This window comes from Fusarium pseudograminearum, chromosome 3 (genome assembly GCF_000303195.2).
Source record: "Fusarium pseudograminearum CS3096 chromosome 3, whole genome shotgun sequence".
Lineage (NCBI taxonomy): Eukaryota > Fungi > Ascomycota > Sordariomycetes > Hypocreales > Nectriaceae > Fusarium > Fusarium pseudograminearum.
In genome coordinates, this window is record NC_031953.1 from 259,749 (window position 1) to 276,146 (window position 16,398).

Consider the following 16,398-nt stretch of genomic DNA (forward strand, 5'->3'; position numbering starts at 1 on the left):
AGTAATTTTAATTAATTAGATAATTTATTATATTTTTATTATATATTATTTAATAATAGTTAAGATTCTTATTATATTTACTTATTTATTATACTTACTTATTAAATATATTAAGTTTTAGCTTAATTAAATTAATAAAGCCTTTAATAATATTATTATTAAAGTAATAAAAAATATAATAATAAAAAATATAATTATAATAGCTAAAGTAATAAAAGCTTTTATATTAAATAATACCTTATAAATAATAAGAGCTATATATAAATAAAGTAAATAAAGAATTAAAGTAAATTTAAAGGTTAATTTAAAGGTTCTATTAAAGTAATATAAAAAGTTAAATTTAAAGAAACTTAAACTTAAAGAATTTATTAATATTTAAATTATATATATAACTTTTAATTACTTACTTTAATTATAAAATTTTAATAATATTAATAATATATTTAATTATAGTAAGTTTATTTTATATTATAGTAAGTACTAGCTATTATAGCTAAATTAAATTTAATTTATCTTTTATATAAGCTCTTATTAGTAGTTTATATATATATAATTACTTAACTTTTCTTATAATAACTTTATTATAACTTTAAATCTCTTTTTTTTCTTTTTTTTAATTTTAAATAGCTTAATATAAAGCTTCTCTTTTATATAATAACTTATTAAGTTAGCTAAATAATAAATTAAATACTTTATAAAAAGAGATTTAAAGAATTAATAATTAAATTAATAACTTATAAACTATTATTTTATTTTTAATATATTTTAATTTTATTTTAATTTATTAAAAGCTTTTAAGGAATTTTTCTATTATATTATAAGTATATTAAAAATTATTACCTTTTTTATAAAAGTATTTTAAAAAGTATAATAAAAATTTTTTTTTATTATTTTAATTTATAAGCTAAAAGTTTTAGCTTTTTTAATTTCCTTAAAATTATTAATAAAGGATCTATTTAAATTAAAAACTTAAATATTTATATTAAGGTTTTCTTAATAACTATATACTTTCTTAATAAAAGTATATATATAATAAATAGTTACTTAATATAATAAACTCTATTATATAAGCTATAATAAAAAAGATTTTATTAGACTATATATATAATAGTAAATTCTTTCTTTTATAATCTTTAATTAACTATTAAGTCTATTACTTATTAAAGACTTTTTATTACTATTATTATTTAATTAATTTATTAAAACTTAAAAGTTAATTTATTTTAATCTCTTATAATTTATATTATTAATTACTTTTATAAGCTTTATATAATAATATTAGCTATAATTAAATAATAAAGCTTATATATTAATATATTAAAATATAATAACTTAAGTTTTAATTTAATTAATAAGACTATTATAAATAGCTTTTATAATTATTATAATAATAAGATAGTTATAATATTTAAAAGGCTTAAAAAGATAGCTAAAAACCTTAAAGTAATTAAATTAGCTTAAAAGCTTAATTTATATATATTACTTACTTAAGTTATATAAAATAATTATAACTTAATTAAATTAATTACTTTTAGCTATAAGCTCTTTTAGCTATATAGCTTTAAATACTTTAAAATTAATATTAATTTAAATAGATTATATAATAAGCTTATATAAAAGGTAATTAGCTTAAATAACCTTAAAGAAAAGCTTATAATAAATAGTTTTTTATTTACTATTAAGACTATTTTCCTTATAGTAATTAAGTTAAATTTCTACTATATAGCTTAATATACTATATTAAAAAGTTAGCTTAATATAGCTAATAAAATCTTTAAAAAGTATATTTTTAATAATATAAAGGCTATAGTATAAGTAATATTAGTAAGAGGTTAATAGGGTTTAAGTATATAATTTAAAAGTTAAATAGGTTTTTATTAAAGTAATATAAAAAGCTAAGTTTAAGTAGGCTTAAATAAAAAGGTAATTACTAAGTAATTTAATTTTTAATAAGTAGACTTAATAGTTAATTAAGGGTTATAAGAGAAAGAATTTACTGCTATATATATAGTATAGTAAAATCTTCTTTATTAATTACTTATATAATAGAGTTTATTATATTAAGTAACTATTTATTATATATATATTCTTATTAGGAAAGTATATAATTATTAGGAAAATATTAATATAAATATTTAAGTTTTTAATTTAAATAGGTTTTTTATTAATAATCTTAAGGAAATTAAAAAGGCTAAGGCTTTTAGCTTATAGATTAAAATAATAATAAAAAAAGTAATTTAAATTATATATATACCCTTTTAGCTACTTATTATATATAGGTATTAATATTTATAAAGGGCTAAGTCTTAATAGGTTATTATTTAAAAGAGAGGTGTTATATTAAGCTATTTAAGACTAAAGAGAAAAAAAAAAAGATTTAAAGTTATAGTAAAGTTATTATAAAAAAAGTTAATTAATTATATATATATAAATTACTAATAAAAGCTTACTTAAAAAATAAGCTAGATTTAATTTAACTATAATAGCTAATACTTACTATAGTATAAAATAAATTTAAAAATATAGCTTAGCTAGTAATAATATTATTAATAATATTTATAATTAAAATATATTATTATATATTTTTCTCTTAAAATAACTAATATAATAAGAAATTTAATTAATTATTTATTAGCTAATAAGCTTAAGCTAGATTTAATAGTAATATAAGTAAAAATTAATAATATTAAAATTAATATTAATTAAATAAAAGATTTAATATTATACTATTTATAATAAATAAATAAAATATAATTATAATAATTAACTAATTATTTATTAAAATTATATATAGTAATAGTATAATTTAATATAATAAATAAAATATTAGTTTTTTTAAATAGTTAAAAATATACTTTATAAAAAGTTAATAACTTTAATATATATTAGTATTATATTAATAGTATACTTAATATATTAGTTAATTATACTAATAACCTTTATAATAATTAATAAGAATATCTTATAGTAATTTTTATAACTTATATTATTATATTTAGTAGTTAAATAACTTATATAGCAGTGTATTTATATAACTATAAGAATATAATATAAGTAACTTTCTCTCTAGTAACTAATAACTAAATTAACTTTACTAAAGTTAATTTTATTAACTTACTTTAAACCTAGTAAGGTTAATTACTGCTAGAGTATAAAGTTAATTTAACTTTATCCTAGATATAGAAATAGTAGTGCTAATCAGAGCAGAGGTTTACCTCAGAATGTAATGCATCCTATTGCGTAAAGTGCTATAAGGGTATAGTATACTCTAAATGGTTTTATTATTAATTAAAGATATATTGTAGTTTTAAGTGCTGCCACTTCTCTCTTTCCTCCCTGAGAAGACTAATTATATCCCGCTTCTTGCCGCCCTAATCGTCTGTTGGCTCAAGGTTGTACAGGATGAGAACCAGCTGACACAACATTGCAAAGCCAATGGCTCCCACTGGAACGGCGCCCAGGCGCCACGATAAGATTCCAGGGGGTCCCAGAGCAATTTGGCTGGTTAGCCAACATATCAACTGATGCCAATTATGCTGACAGCACGAGAGCTTTAGGTGAAGTCATAAGTTAACTACGATAAAGGTAACTAAGAGTAGGGACAATTGGTTCTGTGCGGTATTACAAAAGCACCGCCACAGCGCCACAGCACTGAATTGTATTTTACAGGTCGAGCCTTAAGTGGTTCCGCCTCGTTTTGGTGCGAATTCGGCTGGTTCTGCTGTGATTGATGCATGCGTTGGCACAATCTGATTGAGAGCCTGATTTACAAATCTGCCTTGGCTGTCTCGCAAGTAGCCACGTATATTTATCGGCCATTTTCCCCGCTCCGTCTCACCAGCTTCTTCCTTTCCCTTGCAAACCTGTCAATCTCGACATGGCCGACCCATTATCTATCGCCAGCGGTGTCGCTGGTCTTGTTTCTCTTGGCCTGACTCTATGTGGCGGTCTTTACAATTATTTCAGCGCAGTCAAAGATCGACATCAAGACATCGAGTCTGCCGTCCAGAGTCTTGCCCTTCTGCAGTCAAACATCTGCATCATCCAGTCGAGCACATTGAAACTTGGTCACCGCCACGCCTTATCCGCCAATGGAGTCAATCAAGGTCTGGCCAATTGCGAGTCCCAACTCAAGATGTTGCAGCAATTGATGCTGGACCTAACTAGAGCCGAGGGCTTGTCCGATATCAAAGGAACATGGAGAAAGCAAAAGATGATAGCTCGGTATCCCTTCGACCAGAAGAAGTTAACTCAACTACAAGACCAGCTCTCCAAGGCGAATGCGACTTTGAGCAGTTTCGTGCAAAACTTCAACCTGTGAGTAACCCTATATTGAACGAAGTCTTAGCTCTTCCTAATTTTACTCAGCGATATCAATATCGGCATTAGTGATGACTTGCATGTTCTCAAAGGCTGCACTAACGCCAACGACAAAATTACGCACGATATATTAGGTACCATTGCAAGACAACTCGAAATTATCAGCCCAGCTGTTCAACGCACTAGTATGGAGGTGACCACGTTTCGGCAAATCATCCAAGAGCGATCTGTGGCTACGAGCAGCCACATTTCCGGTCCCGAGGTCAACCCTCTTTATCTACAAAACTCAGAAGCCGAAAAAGCGTTTGGCAAAATATTAGCCACTGTGGGATGTACCTGTCAAAATAGCCCATGGAATGCTTGTTCGAATAGTTCAACTCAAACCCACCAATCTTGGGGAGGGTTCGTGATCTCGAAACAAGTCCAGAAACGAGATCGCCATGGCCCTGGCTGTATTTTCTTCAAACAATCATTCAAGAGGACAAAGACTACAATAACCTATCTCGGGCTTCGGCATTTCGCTTCCCAAGCTCTCTCTATATCGTTGGATCGAGACTATCCGGCTGGGGGATATAGTCTCTCTTTTGGACTGAGGCCATGCAACATTGTTGAATCAAGTCCGGCTTTCGATCTTCTTCTATGTCCATGCACTCACAAACCAAAACATGTGACTTTTCCTGGTGATTATGAAACCTTCCCTCGCGGGGCGTCTTTCTTTAAGCGGTTTCATTCACAAGAGGCCATTGCCGCAGTCATTCAAAAGCTAGGGGCAACATATAGCTCTGGAGCTGCGTCGCCATTTGATGTAGATGAGAAAGGAAATAATATTGCTTATAAATACTTGGACGTGAGTATTATTTACGGCTCTGTGCCTCTCGAGGCGCTGTTGAGCTAACAAATGTTATAGGGCTATCTAGGTCACATGGGCCGTGACGGGTTGTTCGACGAAAAAACATTTGAAGCTATTCGCATGCTTCTTTCATATATGGCCAATATTGGAGTTCCAGTCACTGCTTCTAATTTTGAGCAAAGGTCTGCCACTCAACAAAGTATTTCTGTTTAATTGACTTACATAAACTAGGACGGTATTGGACATTTGTGTAGATCCTGGTCGGTTGCGTATTCTCCCCTGGTTTTATAGCCTGATCACCACCCTCGATCCTTCCTTTTATGCCAACGAAATTGCCCATGGCAATCGCATGTGTTTAGGATATATCGATGAATATTGGTTCGAATCTATGAATATTTGGACCGAGCACACTGATATTACCGAAGGTAATTGCTTCACTTGGATTGTCAGCTCAAACATGCGGAACTAATGAAGTAAATTAGCCTTCGGGTTTAACGAAATCTTTAGGATCATCATACAGAGAGATGAGAAACGGCTGAAAGCCATATTAGCTGATAGCGAGTCTCCACGGGGGTTTCTGGAAGCAGATATATATGGACGTAATGTGTTGCATGCAAGCGTTACTTGGCCGAAGGGCTTGAGTCTACTCTTACAACACAAAAAAGCACACCTTTTGCTTGACGACGACTTATTCAAATGTACTACACCTCTGAACTTGGCCCTGGTGGTCAGTGGAGTGATCTGTAACGCGCCGGACAGATGGGTACTTTGTCAGGACTGCAACTGTGCTATTTCCGTTCAACTTCTCCTTGAGGCCGACTGCGGTGTATTACTGCACTCACCAATGCCTGGAGCTCTTGAAAGGTGTTCGTTAAGATCCCGAAAGCTATTCTTCCAACATTTCAGAAACCGAAGGGAGCGGCTACGAGATATTTCTCTTGCATTACTTCCTACTGAGATTTTAAGTCGATACGGAGTGACGACTGAGTCTCTCCCTGATGCTACGGCAGGAATTCTATGGGATGAGTTACAACCGCGCATCGGTAGCTCGAGCAATCAGGGCATCGAGATAAGTAACGGTATCCAGCCTTACTCCTTTCCCTGGGATTTTCAAAGTCTTTTCAACAATCGACTTTCTCCTGAAATATGTCACCTAGCCAGTGAGTTCGGCTTCCTGCCGTCAGATGAGAGTGGTCTTGAGCCATTTCTATCACGAGTTAATATCTTTGGTGACCAACAAGCACCTCATGGTGCGGAACGACTTCTTGAGATGAATGTTACATATATCACGTGGTTGCTGAAGCACGATCTCACACTTTGCTACACCACATCCGGCTTTCAGTCGACGGCATTTCACCGCATTGGAGCGAGCCTTGGCGCAGAGTTAGGAATTTCCAGGTCCATTATCGGCAGCATACCTTCACCGCCGTCACAGGAGCTCAGCAACCTTGTTTCAAAAATAAGCTGTAGCGATGCCCAGTCCAATAAGCCATGTCCTTGTTTATCAGGAATATTTAATCGGCCTTTGGCGTCTCTATTGTCGAGTTTCATTGATAAGGCTACCCGACTTTTCCAGCAGTCTTTTCGAATTATAGACAGTGTCGAGGATATCATGTGTATAATTGTCTTAATTGAAGACACTACACCAAGCATTGATACATCATACCTGGCCAGATGTGCAGCCCATATGTTGACAATGACAATTCTGGGTATAAGGCACTTGCCGATCTGTATCGATGTTGCTTCGAGCGAACAGATGAGCCAGAATGAATCGGCTAACGATGATGATGAGGCGGAAATACTGGATGAGGACAGACTTCTGGTCGAAAGACTTGAAGCTCTTGATGAAGAGGTTGAAAAAGAATTTCAGCACCGAAAGGAGTCAGTGGAGGAATTTCTCAAGGGATACTATTATAGAAGAATGAAAAAGGCGCGGAGGGAAATGGCCGTGCCTTTATCTGATGACGATAGGCTGGACCTTCTTGATGCTGGGGTGATACTGAACATCTCAGATGAGCATGGCTACGATTCTACTTCTGACGATATGGAAAGCGAAGACTACGACAATGATGATATTATAGATGAGTGAGTTATGAACCAGAAAATCATGTATGTATAGAATGACTTGAATGGCATTTGCCTTTTTTACAAACTCGTAGAGGAAGAGTAAGCAAGTCGTGCTGCAAAGCATAAGTGACTTTAAGGTGGTGTTCCAAACAAGGATGGGAACCACTCAATGTATTTCAATATATTGAATGGATTGATAATCAATGTCAATTTAACTCAATCAACATCGAGATTTGATTATGTAATACGTCAATCGATTTTGATGTTCTGTTGATTGAATGGATGTATGTATGTATGTATGTATGTATATTTTTCGTCCGGGGGGCCAAAGGCCCCGAAAAGTCTCCTACTGGAGCACAGGACGTGCTGAGCTAAACTATCTACAATTGCTGTCGCGCTGGACTCCTCCTAGAATACCTGCCATGTCCACTCGCATCAACGGAGAGCCTCTCGAGCTCCTTCCCCCGAGGGCGCCTTCCTACTTGTAGCTAGCTCTACGGTAGGTTTAAGTATATTATCTTGGATATTAAAGCAGGTGATTTAGGATATATCCCTATGCAACTGCGATTCTGTTTAGTTTATTTAGTATATTATTAGTATAAAGGCACTTTACTTTTAAGAGGTTATTCTATTAGTAGGATCTATTTCTCTCTAGCTTAGAATTCTCTTATATAGATAAATTAAGTAGCTTTCTATACCCTAAGTAGGAAATCTATAACCCTTAAAATTACTAATAGCTATAATCCTATTAACTATTATAATTATAAGTTAGCTAACTTATATTTATTTTATATAGCACTTTAGTATAATGCTATTAGCTTACTTTTTAACTTATATTTAATTTTACTATTAATTTATATTTTTAAGAAAATAATATTTTTAATATTATATACTTAAGAAAAAATATAAAAAGTTAATTAATTAGCTAATTAGATAATTATAGTATTTAAAATTATAATATTATTATTATAGCTTAAGTAATTAATTTTTTTATTAATTTTAATTAGTTTTTAATATAATTAACTTATATTAAAGTCTTTACTAAATTAAGCTTAAAGCTAATTAATAAAGTTAAGAGCTTATTTAAATTAAAATTAAATCTACTATTAATATTAATATATACTTTAAAATAAAGTTAAATTTAATAAATATAAAAATAACTTTAAGTTTTACTTAAATATAAAAAAAACTTTATATTTCTAAGTATTTTAAGAAACTTTATTTTTAATATTAAATTAAATAGAAATTTAAAATTAACTTTATATATTAACTAATTAAATAGTTATAACTTTTAAAAGTATAATAGCTACTTTATAGCTAATAAAATAAAGTATACTAATTAAATATAAAAATAACTTTAAGTTAACTATAAGTACTAATTATATTATAAGAATAGCCTTAAGTTACTTAATTAAATATAAAAATAACTTTATATTTCTAAGTATTATAAAAACTATATTTTTAATATTAAATTAAATTAAATTTTAATATTAATATAAAAAGCTAATTAATTAAATAATTATAGCTTTTAAAGGTATAATAACTACTTTATAGCTTAAGAAATCTAATTAGTTAGTTTAGTTAATTAAATATAAAAATAACTTTAAGTAACTTTAAGTATTAATTAAATTATAAATATAACTCTAAGCTATTTAATTAAATATAAAATTAACCTTATTATTTATTATAAAGGTTATTAGCGCTATTAGTTAATATATTAAATATAGTATTAGTATAATATTAATATATATTAATATTATTAACTTTTTATAAAGTAAGCTTTTAACTATTTAAAAAAATTAATATTTTATTTATTATATTAAGCTATACTATTAATATATATAACTTTAATAAATAATTAATTAGTTAATATAATTATATTTTATTTTTTATTATAAATAATATAATATTAAATCTTTTATTTAATTAATACTAATTTTAATATAATTATCCTTTATTATTTATTATAAAAGTTATTAGCGCTATTAACTAATATATTAAATATATTACTAGTATAATATTAATATATATTAGCGCTATTAACCTTTTATAAAATAAGCTTTTAACTATTTAAAAATATTAATATTTTACTTATTATATTAAGCTATATTATTAGTATATATAACTCTATTAAATAATTAGTTAATTAATATAATTATATTTTATTTTTTTACTATAAATAATATAATATTAAATCTTTTATTTAATTAATATTAATTTTAATATAGTTATCCCTTACTTATATTATTATTAAATTTAGCCTAAGCCTATTAGCTAGTAATTAATTAATTAAGTTCTTTATTATATTAGAAATATATATATTTATAAGTTTACTTTAGGAAATTGCAGATTTTAAATAAGGAAATAGTTTAAGTTTACTATTACTATATAACTTATAGTTAATACCTAGCACTACTTATACCTTTACTTTCTTTTTCTACTAGTAATAAATATTAATATAAAAATAATATATATATATAAAATAATATAATATAATAACTTATAATTAATTCTTTTTTACTTAAGATTAAATACTATTAGCTAATAGATTATAAAATTATTTATACTATTCCTTTTTATTAGCTATAAGTATTTAGTTTCTATAGTTATTTCTAAATATTACTACTTTTAGATATATTACTACTTTTAAATATACTGCTACTTTTAAGTATTTTTTATAATTTTATTATATATTTAATTAAAAGAAGGATAATAGTACTATATATTAAGATTAAGTTAATTATCTATTCTTATATAGCCCTAATTAAAATTAGAGGCTACTTTAGCTTTTTAGAAATAATTACTAAATATAGATTATTTACTATTATTAGCTTATTATTATAAAAAATAACTATTTATAGCTATAAGAAAGTTAATATATTTTATTTTATATTTTATTACTTTATATTAAGTATTTAAAATAAGTATATCTCTTAACTTAATATACTTATTTATATTAAAATAATAATAATAAATAATAAAAAGTATAAATTTATTATCTTATTATAATAATAAATACTAAAGTTAATAGCTAGATAGCTAGGCTAATAAGTATTAAATTACTTTATAATTTCTACTTTTATATAATAAAACTACTTTAAAGGGTTAATTATAATTTAATATAGCCTTATTTATATAATAGTTATATTTACTATTTTACCTTTACTATAGAAATCTCTAATAATATAACTCTTTTAAATTAATAATTTATAATAAATATACTTCTTAAAATAGCTACTTTTCTATTATAATATTTAAAAGGCAGCTAGAGTAAATCTTCTTTTAATATTATAATTTAAATACTATTTATATAAGTAAAGTTTAAGGCTACTAAGGATTATTATAATATAGTAAGCTTATTATAAGACTATAAGCCTTTTAATAAAGTAAATATATTATAATTTATAATAATACTATACCTATTAATTATAAAAAATAAAATATATATATAACTATTTAATAAAATAATATCTTTATACTTATCTATTTTTATATTTTAAATTTATATTATATAGTTATAAAAAGCTAATATTACCTTTTTAAAGTTATATAAAAATATAATTAACTTAACCTACTTACTATAGCCCTTTAGAGTTATTAAATATATATCTTAATATTTTTTAACTTTTAGTAAATTACTTATTTATTTTAAAATAGTATTTTTAAATATCTTTTATATAATACTCTTCCTTAAGGTAAAAGCTAAATAATAATAAATTTATAATAGCACTTTAGCAATTATAGAAAACTAGACTTAAATAAATTACTTTATATTAGCTAAATATTAAAAGGCTTAAGTCTTCTTAAGTCTAATACTTATTAGTATAGCTAAAGCTTTAAGAGATAAATATAAACTTTTATTTATCTTATTAGTAATATAAAGGCATTAAGATATTCCTTAATATATTTAAATAAACTTATTACTTTAAGCTAATATAAAAAGTATATTATTAAAAAGGTATAAACTTCTTTATTATTACTAAGCTTAAGCTTACCTTTAGTCTAATAATATATTTAATATATATAAGTATATTAGAATTATAAAGATATTCTCTCTCTAATTACTTAAAGTCTATATACTTAGGAAAGATAAACTATATATATTCTTCTATAAAGTATTATATATAATATAAAAATAGTTTTTTATTAGCTTTTAGTAAGTAAGTTTCTTATTTACTTATAACTCTATAGTCTTTTTATTTTTACAATTAATAAGATAATCTTAAAATAATAAATAAAATAGTTATATTAATAAGTTAAAATTCTTTAAAATATTTAAAATAAAATATAATATACTTAGCTTAGTTATTACTTTATTAATAGGGATATTAAAATATAATATAAAAGCGCTTCAATAAGAGGTTAACTAGTATAATAATAATACTAATAATAAAGTAAAAGCTCTTTATAATATTATATCTCTTATATTTTAGCTTATTAATAACTTATTACTTAAGAACTAATAAGTATATTATATTAAGTTTTAAGGCTTAGCTAATATTTATAACTTAAAGTAAACTTTATAGAAGTTTATTAAGACTGCTAAAGTATAAATTATTAATAAATTAATAAAGAGTTATAATAAAACTAAAAAGAGGTATTATTACCTTTATTAGCTTTTTAAGGTTAGATTATTTAGCTTAATATATAAGTAATTTTAACTCTTTTACTACCTTTTTATTAAAGCTATTATAAATATTAATAAACTTATACTAAAGAAAGATAAATATATTATACTTAATAATTAGTAGTAGGATTTTATATAATATTAAGTTTAAATAAGTACTACTAATAGATAAAAGGCTAAGATATATAAAAAGCTTAAGTCTATTAGTAATAAGCACTTAAATATATAATAAATCTAAGAAGTATAAAGTAAAGAAAAGTTTAAAAATAAGCTTAATATTAATATCCTTTTTATAATAATTTAATATATTAATAATAATAAAAACTAATTATTAGGATAATAATATAGCTATTACTTTAAATAGCAGTTTTTAAATAAGCTTTTTAAATTAAATAGCTTTATTAGTAATTACTAAATTAGTATAAACTGTATTTTTAATAAAAAATATAACCTCTAGTATACTTTAAGTCAGTTAGTAAGCTATAGTTAGTATAAATATAGCTAAATTCCCTTAATTAGTCTCTTCTCTTTTAAAAATAAAAATAAAATTAAAATTACCCTTTTTAAACTAAAGATAAGTAATAATCTATAAGATAGTTAATTTTCCTATCCCTATTATACTATTAAGTTAAAATATTATCTTTAACTTAAGGTTATTTATTTTCTTATTAATTTCTTTAAATAACTCTATATTAATATTAAGTAAATATATTATAAATTCTATTTTATATATTATAAGGTAAGCTTAATTATTAATACTTTTAGGGCTATATTTTTAAGTTAAATAACTTTATACTATTAAATTATAGCTCTTATTACTTATTAATAATATTAGCTTATACTTAAATTAAATAGAAATATAAATAGAAAAGAGTTTATATTAAACTTATAATAGTTAAAAATACCTTAGAGAATAAATATATAACTTTATATACTACTATTATAAACTTAACTCTTTATTATATAATTTAAGACTTATAAGATAGTTAATATATAAGTAAGCCTATTAACTATATTATTTATTTTTACTTTTATACTTTTACTTAGCTTAATAACTTCCTATTTAATAGTAAGGTAAATATAAATATTTTTAATTAAATTAATATATAAAATATTACTAAATTTATTATAATTTATTACTATTTTACTATATATTTACTATAGTATAATAACTAGGTAAATAGGTCTTTCTCTTATTTAATAAATTTATAATATAATATAGCTTAATATATAGTATTTAACTTACTTTAATAAATAATAGTAATAATAGTAAAAAGTTAAGAATTTATAAAAAGCTACTTATAATAAGTTTAATAGTAATATATAAAGGTATAATATAAATATATCTAAAGCCTATATTAGTTTTAAATAAAAATAAATATAGCTTTTATTACTTATAGCTTTTAAGTTTTCTTTTATAAATAAAGTTAAGTCTTAAAAAGTATTTTAAAATAGCTTTTAGCTAATTACTAATAAGATAAGTATTAGTCTAATTACTTTATATTTAAATATATAAACTATAAAGCTATATAACTATCCTTAAGCTATAATATTAAAATAAGCTTATTATAAATTTCTATTAAACTTTTATTAAAGTAAGCTATATAATACTATATAACTAGTATATATTTTAAAGTATATATAAATATTAATAATATTAACTTATTACTTTAATAGCTTAGTTACTATTTTACTATTATTTAATTTTCTAAATAGTAAGTTAATTTAATTTTATACTTTATTATAACTTAAAGGTAAAATTTATATTTAATATTATAACTATAAAGCTATTAATAGCTTTAGTTTTAGCTATATAAAAGTAAAAATTAAATATAAAATATATATATTTTAATTGTATATAAATAGTTAAATATTAAATAGTTTTTTACTTTATTATAATATCTATTTAAAAGGGATAATATTTTACTTTATTAGTAAAAGTATAATAATATAATATAAGCTCTTATAATACTAATTTATCTTATATAGCCTTAAGTATAAATATATATTAAAACTTATATAAATTCTTTTTATATATTTATATATAAAGATTTACTTTTAAATATATCTTTATTATAATTTCCTTTTTATATTAACTTTCTTAAATTATAGCTTTTATATATAATATAACTTTTAAATAAACTTTTATTATATAGTTATCTTATAAGGTTTCCTTTTATAAGCCTTTTTATTATAACTATTTTTATATTTAATTATTTTCTATATTATAAACTTTAGTAAGCTTAAAATAAGTTTAAGTATATATTTAATAATAATTTTAAGTTAATATTATAATAAAGAAGAGACTTTCTCTTATAAATAATAAGCTTTATTTTTTTATAGGTATTTAAATTAATATTTTAATATCTTTTATACTATATATAAAGTAGTAATTAGTATTTTAATCTTTTAAAAGCTTTTTTAATTAAAAATATTATTAAAAACCTTTTATAAATTTACTTTTTATATAACTTAAATATCTTTAATACTTAATAGAAAAGTAAATCTATCTTTAGTTTAAGTTTTTATTATTACTTTTATAAATTTACTTTTTTTAATATTATTAATATTAGATTTAGTTTAGTAGTTATTTAATTAAGTGCTAATAGGAAAACTTAATCTTAAGGGTTTATAGTATTATCCCTAAAGGTATATATTTAATATATTAAAAATAGTACTATTTAATTTAAAAGGAAAAAATTAAAAGATTATTTTAAATATTAATTAAATCTACTTATTAAATAGAAAATCTTTATTTTTATTATATAAGCTATAGTATAAAATTTCCTAGGCTTTATAGAATGCATTTAATATAATACTAATATTTTTCTAAATAAGCTAGCTAATTTCTAAACTAGTACTATTAAGGCTACTTATTATAAAAGTAATATATAGCTATAGGTAATTATTTTATAAAAGATATTCTCTATTTTTCTATAAATTAATTAATATTTATACTAATTATAACTATTTAAAAAAGTTTATTATATTTATATTTATAAATAAATTTAAAACTATAACTTATAATAAGACTTTTAAGAAATATATTAAGCTTATTTAGCTTTTAAGAGAGTTATATATATATATATATATTATAATTAATAATAGCTAAAAGGGTAAGCTATTTATTATTAAACTTAATACTAATTTAAAATAAATTATTACTTATAAGTATATAAAAAATAAAAAGTAATAGTTAAAATTATATTAATTAACTTACTCTTAAGAGTAAAAATATCCTATAAAAGGAAATATAATATTAAGTATTTATACCTTTCTATTTAATAATAACTTTTATTAATAAACTAAGCTTTATATATTATTTTTAAGTATATTTTTATATTAAATATAAATATATTTAATATTAACTTCTATTATTAATTACTTATTTATAATAATTTTATAAATAGTAAAGTCTTATATTTCTATTTAGGCTTTTTTTAAAAATAAGCTTAAATAAAAAATTTAAAACTTATTTTAAATATTTCTATATATAGTTAGATAATTTCTACCCTTTAGAAGTTATAATTAGTCTATTTTAATAATAGTATATAATAATAATAAGTATTATAGTATTTTATATATTATTAAAAGCTATATAAGCTATTAATATAATTTATATATAAAAGCTTATTTTATAATTAATAAAGTAAATAAATAGCTTTTAATTTTAACTAAAACTATATAATAACTACTTCCTCTATTAAAATTATTATTAAAATTATTATTAAATATATTATTATAAGGTATTTATTATTAGCTAATAAGGTAAGGTTAAGTTATATAGTATTATTTAATTAACTATAGAAGGTTTTACTTTATATATTTAACTTTATATATAATATATTTAATAAGTAAGTATAATAGATAAATAAATATAATATAAATCCCTTAACCTTATACCTAACTATCTAATTAATTAATTCTTAACTATTTATAATACTATAGCCTTTAGATAAAGCTAGAGTTATTTTTACCTTTTAAGCCCTTTAAAATAACCTAAAACTAAACACTTAATATACTATTAAGATCTATTAAATTAAGTAAATAAAGCTATATTACTACTAATAAGGCATTTAATTAAGATATAATTTTATATCTAATTTATAAAAACTATTTAATTAAGAAAAAGATATAATAGTTTAATTTTTTCTTAACTTAAATTTATATAGATTCCCTTTATAACTATATTTTATAGAAGAAATAGCTAATTCCCTACTTATAGACTATAATATATTACCTATTAATATATATTAAATATATAACTTTATTAAGTAATAATTAGAGCTAAAGATATATATATTTTAAAGATATAACTATTAGAGAGCTAAATATAAAGATCTAACTATTATTTATAGCTAGTTTTAGCTTATAGAGAATATAATTATAAAGTATAATATTTAATTAAATAATATTTAGAATTTTAATAAGATTAGCTTTATAATAGGCCTTATATAGTTTAAAATAGTTATTATAGCTATAAAGAGGTAAAAGAAATTAAAATTAATATAGCTTAAAAACTATAAATAGATTA

At 22.4% G+C, this 16,398-nt stretch overlaps 1 protein-coding gene across 1 annotated transcript, besides 81 other annotated features; it reads left to right on the top strand.

Annotated features, from left to right (window-relative positions):
- Positions 1–2: 2 nt before the first annotated feature.
- Positions 3–139: a repeat region.
- A 5-nt stretch (positions 140–144) lies between these two features.
- Positions 145–215: a microsatellite.
- A 4-nt stretch (positions 216–219) lies between these two features.
- Positions 220–473: a repeat region.
- A 21-nt stretch (positions 474–494) lies between these two features.
- Positions 495–626: a repeat region.
- Positions 627–672: 46 nt separating this feature from the next.
- Positions 673–741: a repeat region.
- A 3-nt stretch (positions 742–744) lies between these two features.
- Positions 745–786: a microsatellite.
- Positions 787–800: 14 nt separating this feature from the next.
- Positions 801–1,094: a repeat region.
- Positions 825–1,110: a repeat region.
- Positions 842–1,141: a repeat region.
- Positions 1,013–1,281: a repeat region.
- Positions 1,073–1,331: a repeat region.
- Positions 1,098–1,387: a repeat region.
- Positions 1,169–1,414: a repeat region.
- Positions 1,415–1,465: 51 nt separating this feature from the next.
- Positions 1,466–1,541: a repeat region.
- An 11-nt stretch (positions 1,542–1,552) lies between these two features.
- Positions 1,553–1,607: a repeat region.
- A 146-nt stretch (positions 1,608–1,753) lies between these two features.
- Positions 1,754–1,802: a repeat region.
- Positions 1,803–2,026: 224 nt separating this feature from the next.
- Positions 2,027–2,172: a repeat region.
- A 26-nt stretch (positions 2,173–2,198) lies between these two features.
- Positions 2,199–2,253: a repeat region.
- A 110-nt stretch (positions 2,254–2,363) lies between these two features.
- Positions 2,364–2,444: a repeat region.
- Positions 2,445–2,502: 58 nt separating this feature from the next.
- Positions 2,503–2,525: a repeat region.
- A 10-nt stretch (positions 2,526–2,535) lies between these two features.
- Positions 2,536–2,634: a repeat region.
- A 22-nt stretch (positions 2,635–2,656) lies between these two features.
- Positions 2,657–2,827: a microsatellite.
- A 3-nt stretch (positions 2,828–2,830) lies between these two features.
- Positions 2,831–3,018: a repeat region.
- Positions 3,019–3,877: 859 nt separating this feature from the next.
- FPSE_06348 (uncharacterized protein) lies at positions 3,878–8,282 on the top strand (the record flags this gene model as incomplete). Its single annotated transcript, XM_009259466.1, has 9 exons — positions 3,878–4,317; positions 4,369–5,167; positions 5,228–5,352; positions 5,402–5,595; positions 5,653–7,255; positions 7,330–7,336; positions 7,650–7,736; positions 8,210–8,214; positions 8,273–8,282. 9 exons carry the CDS (start codon positions 3,878–3,880, stop codon positions 8,280–8,282), a joined length of 3,270 nt encoding a protein of 1,089 aa, XP_009257741.1.
- Positions 7,516–7,545: a microsatellite.
- Positions 7,577–7,622: a mobile genetic element.
- Positions 8,061–8,148: a repeat region.
- Positions 8,149–8,312: a microsatellite.
- Positions 8,230–8,421: a repeat region.
- Positions 8,422–8,493: a repeat region.
- Positions 8,428–8,542: a repeat region.
- A 13-nt stretch (positions 8,543–8,555) lies between these two features.
- Positions 8,556–8,627: a repeat region.
- A 17-nt stretch (positions 8,628–8,644) lies between these two features.
- Positions 8,645–8,761: a repeat region.
- Positions 8,762–8,818: 57 nt separating this feature from the next.
- Positions 8,819–8,928: a repeat region.
- Positions 8,929–8,940: 12 nt separating this feature from the next.
- Positions 8,941–9,011: a repeat region.
- Positions 8,947–9,039: a repeat region.
- Positions 9,040–9,206: a microsatellite.
- A 14-nt stretch (positions 9,207–9,220) lies between these two features.
- Positions 9,221–9,270: a repeat region.
- Positions 9,271–9,282: 12 nt separating this feature from the next.
- Positions 9,283–9,327: a repeat region.
- Positions 9,328–9,329: 2 nt separating this feature from the next.
- Positions 9,330–9,494: a microsatellite.
- A 21-nt stretch (positions 9,495–9,515) lies between these two features.
- Positions 9,516–9,565: a repeat region.
- A 116-nt stretch (positions 9,566–9,681) lies between these two features.
- Positions 9,682–9,735: a microsatellite.
- A 164-nt stretch (positions 9,736–9,899) lies between these two features.
- Positions 9,900–9,941: a repeat region.
- Positions 9,907–9,981: a repeat region.
- A 50-nt stretch (positions 9,982–10,031) lies between these two features.
- Positions 10,032–10,267: a repeat region.
- A 148-nt stretch (positions 10,268–10,415) lies between these two features.
- Positions 10,416–10,458: a repeat region.
- Positions 10,430–10,470: a repeat region.
- A 47-nt stretch (positions 10,471–10,517) lies between these two features.
- Positions 10,518–10,562: a repeat region.
- Positions 10,563–10,613: 51 nt separating this feature from the next.
- Positions 10,614–10,802: a repeat region.
- A 29-nt stretch (positions 10,803–10,831) lies between these two features.
- Positions 10,832–10,920: a repeat region.
- A 20-nt stretch (positions 10,921–10,940) lies between these two features.
- Positions 10,941–10,963: a repeat region.
- Positions 10,964–11,135: 172 nt separating this feature from the next.
- Positions 11,136–11,194: a repeat region.
- Positions 11,195–11,240: 46 nt separating this feature from the next.
- Positions 11,241–11,288: a repeat region.
- Positions 11,289–11,326: 38 nt separating this feature from the next.
- Positions 11,327–11,386: a repeat region.
- A 44-nt stretch (positions 11,387–11,430) lies between these two features.
- Positions 11,431–11,532: a repeat region.
- Positions 11,533–11,562: 30 nt separating this feature from the next.
- Positions 11,563–11,583: a repeat region.
- Positions 11,584–11,785: 202 nt separating this feature from the next.
- Positions 11,786–11,824: a repeat region.
- Positions 11,825–11,924: 100 nt separating this feature from the next.
- Positions 11,925–11,984: a repeat region.
- Positions 11,985–12,136: 152 nt separating this feature from the next.
- Positions 12,137–12,198: a repeat region.
- Positions 12,199–12,293: 95 nt separating this feature from the next.
- Positions 12,294–12,314: a repeat region.
- A 78-nt stretch (positions 12,315–12,392) lies between these two features.
- Positions 12,393–12,421: a repeat region.
- A 96-nt stretch (positions 12,422–12,517) lies between these two features.
- Positions 12,518–12,602: a repeat region.
- A 337-nt stretch (positions 12,603–12,939) lies between these two features.
- Positions 12,940–13,047: a repeat region.
- A 10-nt stretch (positions 13,048–13,057) lies between these two features.
- Positions 13,058–13,247: a repeat region.
- Positions 13,248–13,409: 162 nt separating this feature from the next.
- Positions 13,410–13,643: a repeat region.
- A 31-nt stretch (positions 13,644–13,674) lies between these two features.
- Positions 13,675–13,823: a repeat region.
- Positions 13,824–13,860: 37 nt separating this feature from the next.
- Positions 13,861–14,031: a repeat region.
- An 18-nt stretch (positions 14,032–14,049) lies between these two features.
- Positions 14,050–14,163: a repeat region.
- A 14-nt stretch (positions 14,164–14,177) lies between these two features.
- Positions 14,178–14,352: a repeat region.
- Positions 14,311–14,359: a repeat region.
- A 10-nt stretch (positions 14,360–14,369) lies between these two features.
- Positions 14,370–14,457: a repeat region.
- A 57-nt stretch (positions 14,458–14,514) lies between these two features.
- Positions 14,515–14,633: a repeat region.
- Positions 14,634–14,766: 133 nt separating this feature from the next.
- Positions 14,767–14,915: a repeat region.
- A 22-nt stretch (positions 14,916–14,937) lies between these two features.
- Positions 14,938–14,978: a repeat region.
- Positions 14,979–14,986: 8 nt separating this feature from the next.
- Positions 14,987–15,079: a repeat region.
- Positions 15,080–15,113: 34 nt separating this feature from the next.
- Positions 15,114–15,360: a repeat region.
- Positions 15,317–15,372: a repeat region.
- A 26-nt stretch (positions 15,373–15,398) lies between these two features.
- Positions 15,399–15,555: a repeat region.
- Positions 15,556–15,565: 10 nt separating this feature from the next.
- Positions 15,566–15,623: a repeat region.
- Positions 15,624–15,675: 52 nt separating this feature from the next.
- Positions 15,676–15,752: a repeat region.
- Positions 15,753–15,938: 186 nt separating this feature from the next.
- Positions 15,939–16,035: a repeat region.
- A 23-nt stretch (positions 16,036–16,058) lies between these two features.
- Positions 16,059–16,344: a mobile genetic element.
- Positions 16,345–16,398: the final 54 nt, after the last annotated feature.